This window comes from Bombyx mandarina, chromosome 16 (assembly GCF_030267445.1).
Source record: "Bombyx mandarina strain Sakado chromosome 16, ASM3026744v2".
Lineage (NCBI taxonomy): Eukaryota > Metazoa > Arthropoda > Insecta > Lepidoptera > Bombycidae > Bombyx > Bombyx mandarina.
This window is the reverse complement of record NC_143222.1, coordinates 6,591,828-6,615,807: the sequence shown is the minus strand read 5'-3', so window position 1 is coordinate 6,615,807 and position 23,980 is coordinate 6,591,828. Positions and strand designations below refer to the sequence as shown.

The 23,980-nt window shown below is 37.9% G+C and overlaps 2 protein-coding genes across 2 annotated transcripts in view; one reads left to right on the top strand and one right to left on the bottom strand.

The window, feature by feature from the left end:
- Positions 1–574: 574 nt before the first annotated feature.
- Positions 575–23,980, bottom strand: part of LOC114246754 (uncharacterized) — a 44,745-nt gene continuing 21,339 nt past the window's right edge. The window contains exons 2-3 of the mRNA XM_089733999.1: positions 3,677–3,810; positions 575–2,952 (exon numbers count right to left, since the gene is read on the bottom strand). Of these exons, the coding sequence (XP_089590125.1) occupies positions 2,949–2,952; positions 3,677–3,810 (138 nt within the window). The 3' untranslated portion in view covers positions 575–2,948. The remainder of the gene's footprint in view (positions 2,953–3,676; positions 3,811–23,980) is intronic.
- On the top strand, positions 18,532–23,198 carry LOC149501293 (uncharacterized). Its single transcript, XM_089734003.1, has 2 exons — positions 18,532–20,167; positions 21,063–23,198. Exons 1-2 carry the CDS (start codon positions 19,949–19,951, stop codon positions 21,147–21,149), a joined length of 306 nt encoding a protein of 101 aa, XP_089590129.1. The 5' UTR covers positions 18,532–19,948; the 3' UTR covers positions 21,150–23,198.

Below are 23,980 nucleotides of genomic sequence, written 5' to 3'. Positions count from 1 at the left end.
TACCTACCTTTGAGATAATGCTTGCAGCACATTGAGAAGGCGGCACGATATGAAAACCCTCTTGTCGTGGACGCCAGTAATTACATACTCGATCCTGTGGACCAAATGGTAAACAGTCGGCGTCGCCCTAAGCACGTAATTACAGATCCTCCAATCCATTAACAGTGCTTTTAGGTACCTCAAGCACCGATCACCGTCGTGGCCGAACTCGTCGCTTGCGACGAAGGGCTCGACGAGTAAATTAACCTATAGACACAGCCCACTGAGTTTCTCACCGGATCTTCTCAGTGGGACGCATTTCCGATCCGGTGATAGATTCTTCGAAGCACTGCTCTTGCTAGGGTCAGTGTTAGCAGCACTCCGGTTTGAGCCCCGTAAGCTCATCTACACGTCAAGGAGTAGCTGAAATAGCCTCTTAAGGCTATCAGCATAGGTAGGAAAAAAAAGCGTTGAAGCTTTAATTGTATTGTATAGCAGAGTTGGGAATGGTGATAAATCTCACTCTTATGGATATCCAACTATTTATTTATCGAAACTTAATTAAAAAGGTTCTATTGCATCTAAAACGCAAAAGTCGATATAAAACATTTTATTTTGATTATTAAAGAATTGAATACATCGTTGTCTTCGCTTAGAAACCATTAATTTCATTACAATACTTTAAACTTACTTTAATGATTGACTAATAATTATTTTTATACATAAACGCCTTAAAAAACTACACGTACATACGCGTGGAAGTATACACATTGAGTTGTGAACTCGAACATTTTAATGGCACTCATAGCCTAGAATATTTGATGGAAATATTACTCTAAAACTTAGACCTATTATTTACATAAGTCTTAAAAGAACCCCGTTTTGATATTACACTATAAGACTTACCACTTTTAATACACTTAAGAGCTAATAAAATATTGGGATTTAATTAATTTTAACTTTATATTTATTAAAAAAAAAAACATTGATATAAGTAAGTTAAAGTAGTGTTATAAATAACGAATGCATTTTTTTTAATTGCGTTTATTTATTAAAAATAGGTCGTTTATGTGTGAGCTACTTAATCAAATTTGTATATAAGCTGACTAAGTTTTTAATTTTGTACGCTCTTTTACGATTGAGGTACGCGCTTCGAATGTATTTTGCACTGGAATTGTAGTGCAAGAACAAAAAGAAATTAATTTTACAACATGCGTATTAATTATTTCTAACGCATTACGAGTTTCGATAACAGTGTGTCAGAAATTTTGTAAATTTTCTTTTAAAATTCTATTAATATTTGTAAAATGATTTGACAGATTTATTGTTGCCATAATATTATTGTACGTTGGTGAATTAATACTGTTTATTGCATTAGTTTGAATCCATTAAGGTATCGTCTGCAGGAAGCCAAAAAGTAAAGCGTGATGCAAAAATGTTGATCCGAATCCGATGAATCCGTATTTCCCGCGAAGAATTCGTCATAAATATTAAATTTTGACAGTGACGTCTGACATCAAGTAGGGAATTCAGAACTGGCTGATATTGATCAAATTTGGCGGCATCACGCGCATTTTCAAGTGTATAATCTATGATTCGGGAACGAGTGCTCAATTCCATGGTTTATTTCAATTTTTTAAACATACCAAAACTTCTAATAAAAAATATAAGTTTTGGATAGTTAGTACTGGAAATGTTGGACATCGTTTAGTTGATGTATTTGACGTTCAATATTAAGATCTGAGTTTTATTCATAGACCTTTTGACGTTCAATATTAAGATCTGAGTTTTATTCATAGATAGGTTTCATACTTCAGTGGTTTTATTTAGCGTGAAAAACGTCAAAGGAAGAAATTTTAAGATAAACGATCATCAAATATATTTTCCTGATAAATATTGCAAAATCTTAAATTTTGTGTCCGACAATTAAATCGAACGAGGCCGAAACTCCTCATGCGATATAGCTGTAGATAATTGCTTTGTACGAGATAACCGATTATATGGTGAAGTGGAAAATTTACCAATCGACTTATAATATTTTAAGCGTAAAACTATTAAGCCTGTATCTGTGTCAATTAATTGTGTTGACGAATTTAGATCGATAATTAGTTGCATAGATTGTGAGATAAAAACGAAAGATTAGCTCAAGGTTCATCTTGTGGTAAGAGGCTATTAATGGCCATAAACATTAAGAAATGACCTTACAACCTTGATACGATGATAACTGTTCTACCCTTAAATATTTCACGCCAAATATAATGGGACATTTTAAGCGTAAAACTATTAGCCTGTATCTGTGTCAATTAATTGTGGTGACGAATTTAGATCGATACGTAATTAGTTGCATAGATTGTGAGATAAAAACGAAAGATTAGCACAAGGTCTATCTTGTGGTAAGAGACTATTAATGGCCATAAGCATCAAGAAATGACCTTACAACCTTGAGACGATGATTGCTGTTCTACCCTTCAAATCAGAATCAATATTTCACGCCAAATATAATGGAGTTGTAGTAGCAGCACTGTTTCAAATTCAAAATACTATTCAAAATATAAACACAAAAGTCTATGCCCCGTAAACTTTTTCTGGATGAACTGAATTGCACAGATGTCATAAAGTATTTTTTTATCAGAAATTAATTTATACTGTAATATATGGTAAGTGTATATTTTCAGATATGTCCTCACTAATATGTAATCGAAGTGCTTGTGTATATTATTACGTACGATAGAACTACAACTAGGGAATTCGTGACAAATCGCTATCACCCAAAAACTTTTCAGGTATCGATTCTCAAACCAGATCTCGTAAAATGAACTTTGACTGCCTTGTAACAAGGTAGCTAGTTGTGTGCTCGTGTTCGCGTTGTGGAATTATAAATTTGAGAGTTGTTTCCGGTCGGACGCACGCTCACGCCGCGCCGTGACGCGCCCGACTAATAGATGACGCTCACGTGAACAGGCTTCGTGTTATCTGGAATTAAGGGAAAAAACTTTTATTACATTAAATTATTAGGTACAAATTAGGTATCCCAATTCGGTAGTAGCAACATTTTACTGTTCATTATGATCTGATGATTCACTAACAATGCACTCAACTCGTCGGCAGCTCATTGAGTTTCTCGCCGGATCTTCTCAGTGAGTCGCTTTTCCGATCCGGTGGTAGATACTACGAAGCACTGCTCTTGTTAAGGCCAGTGTTAGCACTACTCCGGTTTGATTTGAGCCCCGTGAGCTCACCTACATGTTAGGGCGAAGCTGATATAGTCTCTCAACAAGCAGCCGTTGTAACTATACTGAGTCCTTTTTTTTTTATTGCTTAGATGACCTTAGAACTTATATCTCAAAGTGGGTGGCGCATTTACATTGTAGATGTCTATGGGCTCCGGTAACCATTTAACACCAGGTGGGCTGTGAGCTCGTCCACCCATTAAACCAATGAGAAATTTAAAAAAAAGCGCAACTTAAAATTTTTCATTATTTCCGCCATTACCATAATATAATTTTCATGTACCCCCAGAGGTACGTGTACCACAGATTGAGAATCGCTGATCTAGAATAAGGCGGCGAAATGAAGTTGAGGCTATTCGTTCAAAATCGAGGACTCACTTGCCAGCAGAAGACGCAAATGCCTTGCAGTGCAGCAACATAATATTATATGAGTGTGTAAAGGTTAAATAATGAATGATTTGACTGACCTGGGTGCGTGTTTAGCTCGCAGTAAATGTGGCGGCACCTCGCGTCTCTCAACTTCGTCGGAGCCGAGCTGCAGACCCGCCACTAGCTGCATGATCTCTCTTTCCTTCTTCAGTTCTTCACGGCCTGACTCCACCTGGAATTCCAAATAGTTATATATTGTTAGTTATCTTTAAAAACTGTGCAGAAGACATGATAATGGGACAGCTGTTTGTCGGAAGCTATTAGGGTATTTCAGCGGAACCTTAACTAGTAGGTGAGCTCACGGGGCTCAAACCTGGCGAAGTTGCTAACACGAACCCTAGAAAGAGCCGTGCTTCGCAGAATCTACCACCACTGAGAAGATCTGGCGAGAAACTCAGTGGGCTGTGTCTGAGGGTTAATTTACTCGCTGAGCCCTTCGTCGCAAGCGACGGGTTCGATGAGAACGGTGACCGGTGCTTGAAGTACCTAAAAGCACCGTTAGTGGATCGGGAGGATCCGAAATGACGTGTTTGGGGCGACGTCGACTGCTTTCCATTCTATCCGCAGGATCGGGAATGTAGTTTCCGGTGGCCACGATGAGAGGGTTCTCGTGTCGTGCCGCTTTATCGAAGTGGGCGGAAGCTAAAGGTGTGCGAGCCACTATATACTTTTATTTTATTTTATTTTTATTGCCCTTGTAGGCAGACGAGCATACGGCCCACCTGATGGTGAGTGGTTACCGTCGCCCATGGACCTCAGCAATGCCAGGGGCAGAGCCAGGCCGCTGCCTACCGACTACCTACTTCTCAATAATCCTGTCTAAAGTAGTGTATAAAAACATAAACTTGTCAGGTTTTCTTTAAAAAAAAACGATACGATAGTTGAAACTAAATATTATATAGATTGTGTATAAATGACAACGTACCCTAACTCCGAGTTTTCGTCATGAAACGTATACGATTACGTCTACTTTTTCGAGTTAACTACGTAATGGATTATGCAATACCCGCAAGTCGCTGCTGCCAATGTACTTGCAATAGCTGAACGCAATTATTACTTCCTTATATTTTGTAGGCAATGACTCGTGTTTTTGGGCCTGGCTTTATGAAATATGAAAATTAGCGAAATCTTACGGCCGTCTAAGTCGATAACCATTGGTGGTAGGGCGCAGTGTAAGCCCGCACGGGTTGGTCTGCCTTTTTCTGCCCCGAAGCAATTATGCGTTCCACTTTGAATGGTTCAATATCGCTCGCAGCTCGAGCTCTCAATATAATTGAGAGCTCGAGCTCCTAACTCAAAGTGGTTAGCGGCATTAATATTGGGGTGTCGTCTGTGTAGGTACTCCGGGAAACACTTAAGCCCTAATGGACCGTGAGATCGCTCAACCATTTACTCAACCAAAAAAAATACTTTAAGAAAAGCCTCAAAAGCGACCGTGTAGTTGTTATCGTATGAAATAGCACTCTAAAATTACTTTTAGAAACTATTAAATAAAACTTAAGATGAGGTTGCGAAGTATTTCTTCAGATCAATCAAGGTCCTTTTTTATGTACCCCGTAACCTGTTAATAAATGCTTCCCAGTTTCCTCACGAAACCGGTTTATTCGCAAACAAACAAACAAAGCAAGGTATTCGAGACAGCTGCCTTTAGAATGATCTTATACACAAAAGACCCTTATCTCCTTTGCAGGTGTTGGATTCAAAGATAACGAACTTTTACTCAAACCATTTCAAAATTGTACAGACGAGGAGGAAGACAGCTAGATTTGACTAGCTTTTTCATGTTATTGATTTTTGACCAGTTAGTTTATTTTTGGAGTGTGAATTTACATGGTGTGAATTTTACTGGTGGTAGGACCTCTTGTGAGTCCGCGCGGGTGGGTACCACCACCCTGCCTATTTCTGCCGTGAAGCAGTAATGCGTTTCGGTTTGAAGGGTGGGGCAGCCGTTGTAACTATACTTGAGGCCTTAGAACTTGTATCTCAAGGTGGGTGGCGCATTAACGTTGTGGATGTCTATGGGCTCCAGTAACCACTTAACACCAGGTGGGCTGTGAGCTCGTCCACCCATCTAAGCAATAAAAAAATAAAAAAAATAAAAAAACATGGTAGCTTAGAACAAAGTCTAAAATCTTCCTTAGTGGGTACATGAGTTATTTATGTAATGCTAAATTGTAGTTACTGAGTACTGATCCTGGTACACAAAACCTTTTTAGTTTTACTAAGCTTTGCAATTTCGGCAATTACCTAATAAAATATTTTCAAAATGAAAAATAAGTATGTTTTTTTTTTCTTTTAAAAGTGGATGCGCAGACGAACTAACAACCATTCAGTCTCATTTTTGGTTTCTAAATCAATTAATTTTTAGTTTGAATTAGTCACATTCCAAATTGCAAGTAGCTTAAATTGTACAGTGCAATTTGTTCTCATATTCACGAAAGCTGCATTTTATGCGTTGGATTTAATTTCTACTTTAACGAAAGTATACATTTAATTTTAGTGATATCTTGGTAATAATAGAAGTTACAACATATATATTTTAGGCTAAATTTTGTTCCTGTTTTTTTTTTTTGCAATATTTTTTAAGTTGGGCTTTCATTCGAATTTAGTCTGCATTTCACCATGGTAATAATGGACGCATAATATTATTGGCATTGACGGCGTAAAATAAACAATATCTAAATGAAAGTTTTAAAGGCACATTTAAGCTTACTTCACAGCAGGTTGCTAACTATGATTACATGCAAACATTATGTGTAAATGAATTTCTCTTTAGGTTTCTTGTGTCATTCATTGCTATGACTGTGTTGTTGTGTACAGCTGAATGGAGAATCGCATTGCGTTATGTTTAGTATTTATGGTCGAATGCATTTATGATCTCGCACGAGTAGTTGTACCACTATTGTGTATTTTTGCTATGAAGCAGTCATGCGCTTCGTTTTTAAGCTTGGGCTATTAAACAATAGGATTCAGATTTCACGTCTCAAGTATTTGACGTCATACAGGATCTGTTACATATAGATGGACACTGCAAAAGAATAGTAGTTAATTGATTTAATGGTCATTTGGTTTTGATTTTTATTACTGTGTATAACTTTGATAATAATAATATAATATAAATAATAATAATAAAAATAAAAATAAAAATATAATAAAAGATAACAATAATAAAAACAGCTCACGAGACAGGCAACGGTCGAGTTTCAGGGACACGACCTTCAGCAATGAAGAAAGCGACGAAGAAGAAGAAGAAGAAGAATAACTTTGATGAGCTCGAAATCTGTGTTATTTATAGTAGCAAAATAATAAAGATCCTACTCTTCAAACGATTAAATGATTCTTTACGGGCATAAATAGACGCGAGAATGGTACGCAACCTTGCGAGTTCCACAAATGACCATTAAGCACAATGAAAAACAGCATCCGAAATTTAAATTCTTATTATGTCTCTAATATAAAATAAATACCAACTCTCATAGACAGTAGAACTGTTCTCACCCAATAATTTCATATTCCAGCTATGATAAACGAAGTTCCGATGACATTTCATAATCAGTTGTATAATGCGCTCTCCGTGGGTGTTATTGTTGATAACGCACATGGAGTAGAGCCTCCCACGAAGATTTTCATTTAGTATAGATACCTACAGGGTGTTTTTTTATTCGGCTCGCTTCGATGCGTTGCTAAATGAATGGATTCGAATGTAGGAACAATAGCAAAAAGGTATTTTTTTATACATATTTATTAAGATTTTTGAACAATCAATGGTTGTGGAACAATCTCATGAGTCTTGAAAAAATATAAATTTCACAACCCGTAATATAGTACTGAGGAGACGCTGCATACAGATTGTAGATAGACGGGTCTTGACGTTTAGCTCCTCGAGAATTGACACATTTGTTCGGCGCTCCGTCCATGATACGCCAAACATTTTGCGCCAACACCACATTTCAAATGAGTTCATTCTCGATCGGGTACGGGGCTTGAGGGTCCCACGTCTCAGAAGCGTACAAGAATATGGAGAAGATAAGGGTTCTCATGAGCTTTATCTTACTATTGAAAGAACTTGGAAAAATTAATAATTGTGGGTCACGTGGAAGGAAAGAGAAGTCGAGGGAGATTGCCAACCAGGTGGACGGACATTGTCAAGGAGACCACAAACACCAGCATCCCAGGCGCCATTTAGCAGGCCGAATGCAGGCAACATTGGAGGAATCTGATGCAAAAACTGGACCAAGGTAGTCACGACCCTCATTAATGAGGAAACGACGAGAAGAAGAAGAAGAAAAAGAATATAGTACTGAGCAGATACAATCGTTATTGGGAAGCGAATCGTGCTATAGTAATGTGTGTGAAATCGAACGAAAATTAAATAAATCTGGCCTATCTTGACTAAAATTTATTCTAGTAGCCCTAATTTGCCATCCCAGTTTAAATCCGTTAACTTGTGGGGTAGCTTAGTCTGACTCACGTATCGAATTCCCTTGGACCGGAGTTGCAGATCAGTGAGTCATCACAAAACGTTTTAACAACTTTACCTCCCTGCAAGTATTATAAAATGATCCTGCAATAATAACAGCAAAATACTTTAGTTTAGTTATTAAATATAGTGTGTTTAATGGCAAAATTGAAACACCTTAATTTTAAATATTAAAATTATATAAGCAAGCGCGAAACTAAAATCGACGCACAGTTTTTTTTAAATGATCTCTTAAAATTAACCTTGTATGAAATAGAACATACTATTTACTTCCTCTATGAATTAAAAAAAAAAAAAAAAAATTTGAGTTTAATTTTTGGTATTCCATGCGTAGCGTTTAATTTATCAGATTGACTTAAAACTTAAATAAATACATATTAACGTACGTATGTACTTATTTAATACACTTTGTTATAAACGCCATGTATGCAATACAGTTACGCATATTATTTTTAAAACTGCCTATAAGCGCTAGTTAAAACGATCACAATAAAAAATAAAATATTTTTGACACTTATTAATATTAACATTGAAAGCCTTTACTAGTACTAGAGGCCAGAGAAATCCAAATACCCGAATATATTTGTCATCTTAGAGTAAATTTACAAACGGAGAGCAAAATTTGTAAAGCGAAGTAGGTTATAGAATGTTTCCCAATAGCATTTTATAACTTGACTTACTTTCTACGAGCAACTATGCAAACAATGTATATTTGCGTTACCTCGCATACGTTCATTTGCATTGCACACGTAAACGTATTTGGTGTGAGCCGCTAATTATTATTCTATCCGTACAGCCTACGTATACAGTTTGATCGCCTTATTAATAATGATTAAAGATTTTCTATGATTTTTTAAAGTATAAACGTTTGAAACGAAACATAACGGCCGTCTGGTGTAGTGGTAAGTGACATGGTCACTACACAAGGGGGTCGCGGGTTCGAATCCCGCCAAGGGAAGATATTTGTATGATAAATATAAATGTCTTTTCCAGGGTTATGGATGTATATTAAATATGTGTATGTGTATAATAAAAATCTTATATTTATTTCCGTTATCTGGTACCTGTAACACAAGTTCTTTACGAACTTATCACGGGACCAGTTAACGTGGCGTGACTGTTAGTAAATATTTATTTATTATTATTATTTATTATATGTTTGAGTCAGGCCAGTAAAAAAAAGCTCACTTAAACCAGTTTTTTTTTTGCTTAGATTAGTGGACGAGCTCACAGGTCACTAAATGCGCCACGCACCTTGAGATATAAGTTCTAAGGTCTCAGTATAGTTACAACGGCTGCTCCACCCTTCAAACCGAAACGGATTACTGCTTCACGGCTGAAATAGGCAGGTACCTGCCCGTGCAGACTGACAAGAGGTCCTACCACCAATATCACAAGAGGTCCTACCACCAGTTCACAAGAGGTCCTACCACCAGTTTAAGACGATCATATTATACTTGAACTATGTGAATTTGATCGCAAATCAGACGCTGCTTTGTAAAACTGATCAAGGCTAACAATGGTGTCCAATCAATAGATTCATCATGATCAAGTCACCTGAAAAATTCAACATGACGTGAGATATTTCTGTCGAAAAATTGTTCAACTATTTTAAGGTGGCATGAAGAACTTTTAATCAATTGGATTACAACAATTCTGTCAGCAATTGGTAAAAATAGCATATAAATGACGAATCCTTTTGTTAGCTCTAATGGACACGTAAACTTACAGAAAAAACGTTCCTATCCCTCTTGAGACATAAAATAGACGTATCAATTATATTTATACGACAGCTATTTTACCAGGAAGCAAAGTTATGTCACGGCCTAAATATTCTGGATGAATGTAGCTATGTGCAGTCTTGTAATATACCCTACCATATCATAATGGTTGTATTGTAAGATCCTCCAAACTACAACCAACAACTGAAACCCAAGCCATTTCGAACTACCAATACGTCTCCATCAGTTATCCTTCGTGGCAATATCCTTAAGCCGTTTACTTATTTAATCTCCTTCCTTCCGTAGTTCATTAGATAGTAGATTAGATAGTAGTTCATTAGTTCATTAGATTCATAGAAATCAATTTGTTTTCATGCTGCGCCACTTGAAGAAAATAAAGATCTTTTACAAGTACTACTAATGATATCAGTTTGTTTGTTAGTTAGTACAGATATTTTTACCAGTCTCAAAAATCTGTACACATGAACACTGGAACTTTATTTACCAATAATTACGCATGTCCAATTGAAATGACACTTAAAAATATTTAACAGCTTTAAAGATTAAACACAAGGTGACCAGCTACCTATAAAACAGAACCTGAACGGATTTCGAATAGAAATGGTTATGAATATTCTAGCGAGTCAGGTTATTGAATTAAAATAAACAGATCAATGTCAAGACATCAGAATTATACCTAAAATTCTTCACCACCAAAATGCTACCAATCCGTGAATGAAGATACGAGATCATCTTAAAGACTGCGATGGGATTCCGGATTCACTAAAAGCGATAATTGTTATGTTTAGCAGATAAACATTAGATTTTATTTTAGAATCATAGACACCTTTTTTTTGTTTAGAGAATGGATTTCCTAAACAAAACCAAACAAATTCACTATTTTTTAAGCCGACTCCACCATCGTAGTGATTTCATAGATTACTTGCCCATGTACTTGTTACGAATCTTTCAAGAAACCATGATTTGTATTGAAAGTCGGTTGAGTAGCTCATTAAGTCATACCCCGAGTAACTACTAAATTACCAAATTAGTCAGGCCCTTACATAGCACTTACTCGTGTGAACTCAAAATAAGCCCTTCTTTAAGAAATGCACGTTATGATCTAAACTTCTAAAGGATAAAACGCCGGTATAATCGTGTCGTCGCAAAGCAACAATGCATTCGAACGGTGGGGCAGCCGTTATACTATACGATTCACGGAGCAGCCTTTGGACCCAATAACCATAATACCAGGTAATACCGGCTATGGAATGAGTTCCCCTCCACGGTGTTTCCCGAGCGCTATGACATGTCCTTCTTCAAACTAGGCTTGTGGAGAGTATTAAGCGGTAGGCAGCGGCTTGGCTCTGCCCCTGGCATTCCTGAAGTCCATGGGCAACGGTAACTACTCACCATCAGGTGGGCCGTATGCTCTTCTGCCTACAAGGGCAATAAAAAAAAAAAAAAGGACATTCGCATACCAAAGCAAAAAAAGTTGAATATTTATTTTAATCTTCATAACAATTGTATAAGTGAATTCACTGGATACAAGCTAAAAAAAAACTTCTGCCGTAGAAATGTAATTCATTTGAAGAACGAAGAACGCTTGGTAAATTTCAAATCATGTCCAATCGAAGCGTCTATTACGAATACTGATGTGCAACCGATAAATGTACATTTGCTTTCCTCACTTCGTTCTCATGATGCTGCTGTCATTTATATTATTTATATATTATGCTGTTTATGTACCGTAGATTGTTATTCATTTCTTTTTGAGAAACGACGTAAATAGTGGAGTATCAGAATGCAGAGGCAAAGGCAGTAATTTTGTAGTTCCGTACCTTTTTTTTATGATTGAAGGATTACTGGTGGCCCGGAGGCCTTTCCAGTTTCACCAAGACAGCTAAGGAGACCTAACAAATCAAGAGCAGCTGCTTCGCGAATGAATCTACTACCGGATCGAAATCGCGACCCGCCGAGAAGATCCGGCGAGAAACTTAGCGGGCTGATGCATGGGTTAGGTGAAGTTCCGTACCTACTTTACAGCCTCCCACACGGCCGCGCGTAGATGAAATAGCCGCTTAGTCTACCAACGTATAGGTAGAGAAAAATATCAATGGCCTTTTAGGCAGCGGCTTGGCTCTGCCCCTGGCATTACTGCAGTCCATGGGCGACCGTAACCACTCACCATCAGGTGGGCTGTATGCCCGTCTGCCTACAAGGGCAACAAAAAAAAAAAAAAAAGTAGTATTGTGTCGAAAATCTCAATTTAGCATAGTACATAAAATTGTCTAGCTTGAAATAAAAAGGCTTATAACTTAAATGTGTGTATTATATGGATATGGATATGGATTATACACATGTCTCAAAATTTACAGTACCTGCATGGATAGTCATTTGGAGAGGTAAACAATATTACTATTTAGAATGAAACGATACCATTACGCACGTATTGAATAAAGCAATAAAGAATCAAAGCAAGATAGTTCATTTAAAAAAAAAATTCAATTTCATAGGATCAGTAAAAAGGGTAATCATGGTTTTTTCACTCCTACCTATTTGCTGGTAGGCTAAGAACTATCCAACTTGTTGTGGACGGGTAACTTTTTTTTTTTTTTCCTACCTGTGCTTGATAGCCTTGAGAGGCTATTTCAGCTTCACCCTAACGTGTGTAGGTGAGCTCACGGGGCTCAAACCGGAGAGTTGCTAACACTGACCCTAGCAAGAGCAGTGCTTCGCAGAATCTACCACCGGATCGGAAACGCGACCCACTGAGAAGATCCGGCGAGAAACTCAGTGGGCTGTGTCTAGGGGATAATTCGCTCGTCGAGCCCTTCGTCGCAAGCGATGGGTTCGACAAGGACAGTGACCGGTGCTTGTGGTGCCTAAAAGCACCGTTAATGGATCGCGAGGATCCGTAATGACGTGCTTTGGGCGATGTCGACTGTTTACCATTCGGTCTACAGGATCGGGTATGTAGTTTCCAGCGGCCACGACAAGAGGGTTCTCATGTCGTGCCGCCTTCTCGAAATGGCGCAATGTTGCCGACTGTAGATACTTACTGACAGAGTCGAGCTCCAGGTCATCGTGGAGATCCACGTTCCTCAGGAACCATGGTGCTCCGACGGCTATCCTGCAGAATCGGGATTGAATAACCTGAAGGGGCTTCAAGTTGGTGCGGGCTGCGTGAGCGAACACTACGCTTGCATACGTCATAACGGGGCGTATGCAAGTTTTGTAGAGAGTTACCTTATTACGGAGGGACAGTTTGCTTCGCTTGCAAAGCATAGGGTAGAGGTAGGTATTTGACCTGCGAGACCCACGGACGGGTAACATGCAATTCTTCAGGTAACCATTTTTTTTATTTTCATTTCATTGAATTTTATTTTGTAAAGATCTGTTGAAAACCTAATCGAATCTGTTTAGTTGAGTGATCCAGAAGAATAAGTTTATAAATGAATGTAAAAATAGGTCTTGTCTGGCGGATGCACTCGTAAGTACCTAATAACGAAAAATTTTAAATCAGCTAGTTCGAATTTTATAACAGCGCGCTATTCTTTCATTGTGGAAGTTTTTCGTTACCAAGCAAACATGGTACCTGCCCCAGGAATTGATCCCCTCCACAATTCCATCGCTTATATAAACATCGAGAGTTGAACACGGGACCAAAAACTAATGACCGTGGTTGTTTCAGAAAAGTACAAGAAAGACATTTAAATTATTTATTTTGTATATATGTTGTTACTGGTGGTAGGACCTCTTGTGAGTCCGCACGGGTAGGTAACACCACCCCGCCTATTTCTGCAGTGAAGCAGTAATGCGTTTCGGTTTGAAAGGTGGGTTAGCCGTTTTAACTATACTAAGACCTTAGAACTTATATCTCAAGGTGGGTGGCGCATTTACGTTGTAGATATCTATGGGCTCCAGTAACTACTTGACACCAGGTGGGCTGTGAGCTCGTCCACCCTTCTAAGCAATAAAAAAAATAAAAATAAAATACGTAGTTTCCCTGCAACATAAATTGTAAAACCACAACGATAGAGTCCGACCCTGAATCGTTAATGATTTGAGCACGATTTTCTGTACGTGACTAATTAACTAACAGATTTACAAAACAAAAATACGAAATGTACTATGTATTTGAAATTTAACCAGTGGTTCGAGTTGGTTGTTTCATATTTGAATCTTAACATATACACGGATAGACTTGAAAAGTTTTCCTTAATTGTTTTGTTCTTTTAAAATTAATTTCGATACATGAATGACCTCACGATTGCAGGGTGAGGACGTGTTTTCGGTTTTTGTAAATTATTATCAAATTTTGTTAGAAAAAAAGAAAGTTTAGGACAGTAATAATATCTATAAAATAATATCTTCAAATTGAAATCTCAACAATGAGACGTAAGGGAAAATACAATTTAGTTCGAAGTATCATCATATTTATACCAATTTATTTGAACACACTCAAAAATTTTAAACAATGCAGTTAATTAATATTTACTTACTTAGAATCCGTTAACATAATGCACTAAATCAATTTGAATAACCTTTATTCACAAGATTAAAAAACTATCTTAAGCATACTGTACGGGCAGTGGAATTCAAGAACTCCATGAAATAAATAAAAACATATGAATTAGAAACATCCTTCAAGACATTTCGTATTTAAAAAACAAAACGCGTTCTAAATTGCATATTGTATACTCTAATATATTACTAAGAACTTGATGAACTTACCCAGTTAATTTCTTTTTTTTTTAAAAAGCTATCAAACCTTTATCTTGTTACAGATTGCCAAGCCTGATAAACTAGAAACAATAAATAGATGCGTATCTATTCTGCAATTTGTTTAAGTGTTAAGCTACGGGTACTTCGATGAAGGTAAGTGTAATTGAGACTTTTAAGTTAGACGGATGGATTGAGAAAACAGATATATGGAAAATAATGCTGAGCTTTATAAGCTGAGAGAGAAGTAAACGCATACTCTTAATCCAAAAAGCAGTTTTGGAGATGCCGTATTATTTATAACATCATAGATGCATAATAAATTAGTTTCGTCACTTGCATTTGACGAGCTAGCAAACATACTTAGCCAAACAACAAACTGCTTAGCCCAAACAATTAATGAAGTATCTTTGAATAGTTTTTAAAAACTCATAAACAAATACTCATAATGCCCGGAACAAAGACTTAAAACAGGAAGAAAATATAAAAGAAGAACCAACAAAATAAAAGAACTTAACATGAAATAAATATATTCAGACAAAGAATAACTCAGAATTACAAAAAAATACTTAAACCAAAACCATAAGTATGCATTACTTCTTAAAATACTCATCTATTAACAAATTATATTGCATGGATTCTAAGAACAAAATACAATAATGTAATTTTAAATGTACATGTGCTTTCCGGTCTTAGCTGATGCAAAATGACATCATCCAAAGGTTACTGTAATTTCCATCAATATATTCATGTATCTGTATCTGATATGTTGATGATCTCACGCATAAATACTGGTGTTAAGTATCAAACATCTCGATTTAGAATAATACATATCTTGTCTATATTCGACTGTCTACATATAGGCCAATGACGTTTTCGTGTTCTTCTTATACATCTAGAAAAAATTAACAAACTTTTTTTAATCGGGTAAATACTGGTTAATAAAATTTCTTCACGCGAATACAGGTAATTCGGGGTAAGTAACATTAGAACCGGTAATCGAATACGCTCAGTTGGACAATGACGTCTGCTGTGTAGGTCACCGTATCTATCCATTCACGGCGACACTGTGCTTGTTCAAGGTTTCAGCTTTCACGCTATCAGCTGGCGTGCATTGATTTTCGGCACTACTTAGAAAGATTAATGCTATAAAATTCCAGCACTCGGTTGGCAAATATGTATTATGACGAATATAGTATTTTATAAAATCTGTATTTGTTCTTTTTGTGTTGTATTGAGCTTGTACTTTAATTATATTATATAAATTATTTATAAGAAAGCATAATAATTAAAAATCAAAATATTATTTATAGTGCGGTTTAACATGGAACACAGCTGCGTTTTATGCCAACTTCCAAAATTCTGGGACCGAGAAAGTAAAACACACAAAAAGTCGTCTATCGAGTTTCTCCGGCAAAGATCACTGACCGAATGACATTACGCGGGCCCGCCCGCTCATCAATACTGAGAAATATTCAATGAACAATGACAAGCCATTGTGTGCTTCAACAAAATACAGTATACCTCAGAAATATATATAATTTGATGTTTAATTGATTAAACCATTACTATAATGTCCAACAACCACAAAAATATTATTACTTATAATAATTGCCCTAAATGAGTAGACGACGTGACTCCTGATTAATAGTTAAATAATTTCATAACAAAACGTTAATACTAAGTACCACATAGCTTGAGACGTGGATACAAAGTCTGAATTACATTGTATGACATTGTTCAAATCCGAATATTTAATGGCAGAAGTTAGACAAGATAATAAATAGTACGTATCTCTACGAGCTCACAATGTGACCTACCACTAGGAAAACTGTGATATGTCTAGTTTTATCTCACTGAATTAATTATATGTCTAGGTATCCCAGTCGATAAGTCGAGAAAGATACTTGTATCATTTTGAACAATATTTTAGTCAAACCGCTTCTACTGGTTTTCTTGTGTGAATTTTACAATCTGAATAAAATTTATTAAAATTTGTATTTTTGTTTAAGATCACTGGCCGTATGACATCTTTTAGCTGTTGAATATTTAAATTAATAATAAATAATAATAGTTAATAATAGCTAAATTAATAATAGTTAGTTGATACGCAAAAAGTATTGGTTGTTCATAATTTCTGCTAAGTATTTGACAGCAAATTTCTTTGTATAAATTCAAGAAAGCAAGACCACAGATTTAGTGCTTGTCAAAAAAAAACATAGACTTGACCCGATTGGGTCAAGTATTACATTATACCGTATTACAAATATAAATCATTCATCATCATCATTATCCTGCCCTTCTCCCAGTCACCTGGGGTCGGCGCAACATGTTTTCTCCTTCCATACTCTTCTATCATATACCATTTCTTCGCTCACTCCCCTCCTACCCATATCGTCTTTCACACAATCCATCCATTTCTTCTTAGGTCTACCTCTTCCTCTAAATCCTTCCACATTCATAGTTAACACTCTCTTAACAACCTCATTTTCATTCCGTCTCATCACATGTCCATACCATCCCAAACGTGCACTCCTCAGCTTCTCTGTCACAGGTGCCACTTTCAGACTTCCTCTAACATACTACAAATATAAACATATTACATATTACAAATATAAATAATTACCGAAAACATAATTCTGCTCTCTATTATTTTTGTTTTATTTTTGTAAAAATAGTAAATGGATCAGCAGACGATGTACCCATACACCAAAGAACAACGAAGATAAAGAATATCCCCATTAACAGAAATCAAATAGGAAAAAACTATAAATTACTTTCATCAGCTGTCCATATTAATCACACATTTGTCCCGTTATTCGCTGAATTATGAATTGCGGAACTCGAAACTGCATTAGAGAATATAATTAACGTATCGTAGCTTAAGTCCCTATTATATTAAACGCCGATGCGTTGACTCTACTTTGTTCAGTTTTGCGTTGAAACACAAAGATGTTTTGTTTATTATTGAGTTTATATGTTTAAATAGTATAAAAAGTACAACAACAGCAAAATACGGTTTGTCAATATATAAATCTTGTATTAAATTTTGTGTGCTTTATCTTAACGAACAAAGACCTCGAAACATAACAATTGTTTTGTTTACAATGTTTTTGTTGTTATAGCGCTTTTCGGTCATTGTGTTCCGTGCATATTGTTGTATTTGTGTATGAGTGGTGCTCATTGAATTAACTAAACACGTCATTACGGATCCTCCCGATCCATTAACGGTACTTTTATGTACCACAAGCACTGGTCACCGTCCTCGTCGAACCCGTCGCTTGCGACGAAGGGTTTGACGAGTGAATTAACCCATAAACACAGTCCATTGAGTTTCTCGCCGGATCTACTCAGTGGGTCGCGTTTCCGATCCGGGGATAGATTCTGCAAATTTGTACTGCTCTTGCTAGAGCCAGTGTTAGCAAAACACCCGGTTTGAGCCCCGTGAGCTCACCTACACGTCAAGGAGAAGCTGATATAGCCTCTCAAGGCTCAATAGGTAGGAAAAAATAATAATTGTAAATAGATATGCTTTAACAAAAACCGACTTCAAATAGAAAAAAAAAAGATATTCCAAAACAAATTATAATAATATACACTAAAGACAATAATCATCGAAATCGGTTGGCGGTCGTCGGTTCATCGGTTCGTCCAAAACCAAGATTTCTTGCACTATAAGAAGCACGCTCCGATGCACAAACTTAAATAGATTTTAATTTTAACTCTTCGATCAGCTACTGAAGTTCACGGAATACCACCTTCAATCTACCATTTGAAGCCAATCTAATCTACAAATTAAATTATAGTTATTATATTAACGTAATTCGCACATACAGTGCTCTAACGTCACTTATGCAAATTATGTAATTTTTCAGGTGAAGCATTTGAAAATTCAACACATTAATACAATTAGATGATGACCGAGGTTTGCTAGGCTTTTTTTTTTATAACGCCATCCTATTGTGTCTTTAAAGCAGTAAAAATAGTATTATTATTCGCCAATAGATGTCGGGAAGAGTCATAAAGTTGATTATCGATAAAGTTGATTATTGAAAACACGAATAAAACAACATTTTCTGAAAATAAATCGTAGCTAGATCGATTTATCGCCCCCGAAATCCCCTGTATACTAAATTTTATGAAAATCGTTGGAGCCGTTTCCGAGATTCAGATTATATATATGACGGCGTTAACGATATTTATGTTATATAGCACGTGCAATAGGAGTGACTCACACAAGCCAGGTGCGCCGGCCGTATCGTTCCACTCGTAAACAACAGCTGCAACAGAGTGACTCATAAGCCCGCTGCGCCGGCTAGTATAAAAAGGCGGAACGTGCCTTGAAATGAACATTCGTTCGACTGCGTTTGCCCGGTGCACTTACTATATCGTTGTTACGTTGTGTGATTCAGTGACTGTTGTACGTACTGGTTAAAGTTGGACAAGTGTTAAAGTGAATTGTCAAGTTAACATATTGTTGATTAAATCAGAAACCAAAGGTGACTTCGTTTTACTTGGTGTTCAACAAGATAATATCTACCCTCAAGCTTACATCAGAAGTGAGATCAGGACTCTACTCTCACTGGCGTGACGTGTTTGAACATGTTCGAAGTACAGCAAAAAAAAACATGATGCAGATCAGAATACTAGTAGTGGTACGCCACAAGAGCGTGAATGCAGCATACGTAAGTCGTGTAATAACGTCTCTGTTACCTCGATGGAAGATCTGAGCCACGAAGAAATCGTCACATCTTACGTTCTGGCTCATGTTGCCCAGTTTGACTGTCGACTTCATCACATGGCATTTACTAACGGAAATACAACACGTAACAAGCTATTGCAAGAAATTAAGGCAAGTGCAAATCTCAAGTGAAACTTCGATCGCAATAATGGATCTGTCATGACGAGTGGGTAGTTCCGACACGAATCGTTTTTAAGCCAATGACTACTGCTAGAGTTACATGGCACTAGTACAGTAAACCAGGACATGAGACTGTGAATTGTCGCTGAAATTTTAGAATCTACTCGATTCAATACCAATAACACTACATGTTCGATGACTTCGGGCTCCAGCAAGCAAGCAAGCAAACAAGAAAGCAAGCAAGTTTCCGTGGGGAAGAAAAATTGACACATCTGAAGTCGTCGTGACCTGTAAGATAAGACGTCTGGTGCGTTCGTGTCTGGCGATGCGGCGGTGTTCGGGTTCCGCTGGCGGATGCAAGTTTTTCCGGTGAAGTGCGTGCTTGTGCGTGCTTGACAAGTGTTCGCGGTTGGCTTCCTCAGTGTGGGAGTAACATCGTGTAAGAGAGGTGGAACCCGTAAAATTGTAGTTTGCGTGGTGGCTGGTAAGATTTGTTGCGGTAAGAAGTTTGCATGGTGGTAAAATGTCTTGTGAGTCTGCACAGGTAGCCGGAGGTGAGACTTCCGCGGTCGCGGCCCACCCAGTCCGCGAGAACCGGGCAAATCGCCTCGACGGTACGGAGACCGGCCGACGGGTCCGCCAAACTACGAGACCACGCCTCCAGCACGGACTGCCGATATTGGAGCCCCCGCGCTCCGGCTGCACTTGCGCTAGGGCGCGCCGCCTCGTAGGAGACTGTGAGGTATCATTGAATAACTCTGACTGCGATCGCGCGCTGCCGGCGTCACAGCGCGGCGACGTTCTCGTGGGTAAGGACATGGCACCAGACGGGTGCTCCGTATAGTCCCATCGACCGCACGGGTACCATCACCCTGCCTATTTCTGCCGTGAAGCAGTGGTGTATTTCGGTTTGAAGGGTGGGGCAGCGGTTGTAACTATACTGAGACCTTAGAACTTCTATCTCAAGGTGTGTGGTGCGTTTACGCTGTGGATGTCTATGGTAACCACTTAACACAAGGTGGGCTGTGAGCTCGTCCACACATTAATACGAAGAGCATAATCAAACGAAATTAGATACGAAGTTTAAAGGGCCGCTTAAAGTAGTTGAAGTATTGGATGGTGTCGATTTAACTTTGACTCTCACACATTCGCTTAAGGCTCGAGCTGCTACTTGCCTCGCAAAAATACAGCCTGGTAAGATATCCTGGCCTACTATTAAAGAGATGCTGACAAAATTATCTAATGATGCAAGACCACTTCGACCTGGTTATTAAATTTGAAATGGAAAGCAAAAAGGGACCAGCTGAAGCCGGTATCCAGCTATGGCAACTTATAAAGAAGATTCCCGACGCTAATGTGCCAGAACAAATAGCCACCGGATTTGTTATATCAATACTGTCGCAGTGTGATGAAAGAATCCGTCGGGAATTGAACTCTGTCGTTATTACCACAAAAAATCGTCTATTTCACACATTACGTGGCTTTACCCTCAAAAGAAAAAACGAAGATCCTGATAAAGAACCAAAACGCTCTCGAAGTTTTTTTCCGTGGAAGCTGCCATTTCTGCGGAAAACCTGGGCATCGTGCCGAAGGGTGTTGCGACAGATACTGCTCTCAAACTTTTTTCGATATTCCAGCAAAACCTGAACAACCTCCTCATCCGTGGGCGCCCGGCTCTCGCCTGCAAATCAGCTGTTACGTGTGCGGTGATGCGAGTCATGTAGCTTCTGGGTGTTCCATGCGCTACAAGAAGAAAAACGACACTGCTCCAGGTGCTGTGGCAGGTGCAACCAGAGACGTCAACGTGTGTTCCAGAGCTTCAGTGTGTTACAGATAAGTGGTTTTGGCTTCCCCTTTATGTTCCATTGAGGGTCAGAATGTAGTCTTATAAAACAAAGCCATAGTAATTTATTCAATGATAAGAGGTTTCATGAACAAGTCACTCTTTGATCTGAAAGTAACTCGGACCAATCATGGCAAGAGCAGTTAGGGGATATTCAACTCGCCCTTAATAGTACACGTTGTCAAGTAACAGGGTTTACTCCAATAGAATAGATGTTTACCGTTCAGGGTAGGTCACTTGAAATATCTAAAGTTTCAACAAGAGTGATAATCCCTTGGTTTAGTCGAGGCAAAGCTAAAGTCAAACTTTTTTCCGCTGGGGATTTTGTTTTCATAAGTTGACCGAAAATGTAAAGGTCCCTTCAACATTACTGCAGTTTTGGAAAACGATAGGTATGAATTGAGACATGTAAATAGTTCTAATAGAGTGTACAAATTTCCCCATGAAAACTTACGTGAAATACCTCGAGGCCCGTCAGGCCTACTAGAAATTTCTGAAAATTATAGTGACGATGACGTGACGGCGTACACAGATGGGTTAATTAATCTTGTTCATGAAACTGATCTTAATGATGACGACTCTATCACTGACAATAGAAGCGAAATTTTTGTCCGCAAATAGCGATACAGCAAACATAGTCTGTGGGTAGTGATACAATGTCTGTAAGCTCAGGCACCTCAGGTGCAGGTGTTGGAAATATAGAAAACGATGGTCGGTCTCGCACTATTTCTGAAGAAATTCCGTATAAATGTTCTGGTTTAAGAAATGTTTTAACAAACGCTACCGTACACGCAGATTAAAAAAAAAAAAAAAAGAAGAGAATTGTATGTGGCTAGAGAGATGTTAATCCGGACTAGCAAAAAAAAAAGAGAAAAAAAGAAAAAAAAAAAGTGTGAAGTCATTGAAGGGTCTGTCCGGTCCAATGGCTTGGCTATAGGGATTTTCATCCAGATTAGCCACAACAATTAGCTACAGGGATTGCGATTCGGTCTAGCATTATCCGGTCCAGTTCGAAAAACTGAAGGGATAACAATTCCGGTCTAAGTTAAAAGGGACATACTTACATACCTGAAGAGTTTTAAATGAACTGGCCCAGGTATGTAAGCAGTCTGAAGGTTATTTATAGCCAGTATAGGATTTTCTGAAGAATTATGCGAACCGAACCGTACTAGATTGTTAATATCATAGACCACGTTTTAAGTTGCATCCGATAATGTCAGGATGAACGAACGTTTGTTGTTCACAGACATACCATAAGAATGCGCGCACGAGGACGAGCGCACGTCAGTATGGCCGTGACGGCGTTAACGATATTTATGTTATATAGCACGTGCAATAGGAGTGACTCACACAAGCCAGGTGCGCCGGCCGTATCGTTCCACTCGTAAACAACAGCTGCAACAGAGTGACTCATAAGCCCGCTGCGCCGGCTAGTATAAAAAGGCGGAACGTGCCTTGAAATGAACATTCGTTCGACTGCGTTTGCCCGGTGCACTTACTATATCGTTGTTACGTTGTGTGATTCAGTGACTGTTGTACGTACTGGTTAAAGTTGGACAAGTGTTAAAGTGAATTGTCAAGTTAACATATTGTTGATTAAATCAGAAACCAAAGGTGACTTCGTTTTACTTGGTGTTCAACAAGATAATATCTACCCTCAAGCTTACATATATATACAATAATTGCTCGTTTAAAGGTATAAGATTATATAGTTCTTCTCGACTAAAGAATTTATACTTTTATTTTTATTGCATAAGTTGTGGGAAGAGCTTCAGGAGGAAGAGAATCAGTAAAAGCAAACATCTCACTAATAACTATTAAAAAATGGATTTTCTCAAACTCAGTATAGTTTTAATAAGAATCGCATAAGTGACATTATAGCTCTGTATACAATGTGCGGTATATTTTATCAACTGTTAGTTAACGATCCGTTTCTCATTTGATTGTGGAATCCTAAAACCATCTTTAAAACTCAGATAGTATCTAGAATATTTGAATATTTTATCATAATATATGTATATCAGCGTTCAGAACACACTTGTGGGCTTCGACGGAATTCAAGTGTCTGAGATGAGGCATCCGATACCGGTTTCATTAATTATACATAATTCTACACTTGCCTCTTTGATGTCGATAGTGAAAGATCAGAGAGGGTATTAATCAAAAGGTATTTCTGTAAAATTACAGAACCGACGAAAGCTTCGTGAACCCGATTTAAATACATATGTATTATTTACTTTTTTATGTTTGAGAGATTACTGGTGACCCGGAGGCCTTTCCAGTTTTACCAGGCAGGTGGGCCAGCAAGGGCACTGCCAGGAGGGGTGGGATTTGCTAACAGCTACCCGAGCACCTCCAAAGGAGACCTAGAAACTCAAGAGTAGTTGCTTCGTGAATGAATGTACTACCAGATCGCGACTCGCTGAGAAGATCCGGCGAGAAACTCAACGGGCTGATGCTTAGGTTAGGTTGCACGTCGAACTCTTTGCCGAGTTCGACGAGTACGATTACCGGGGTCCCTACTCCTAGTGTTAGAGCTAAAGGTGCTAATGTACTACAAATGATGTACAATTTGATGCACATATATATATTTAACTACGTTATTGCCTATCCGCCGCTGTCTCTATCTTTGAAACGATATATGTATATATATTTGCTTATATATAAAGTGCTTGTTGATTATATATTTATAATCCCTATATATATATATTT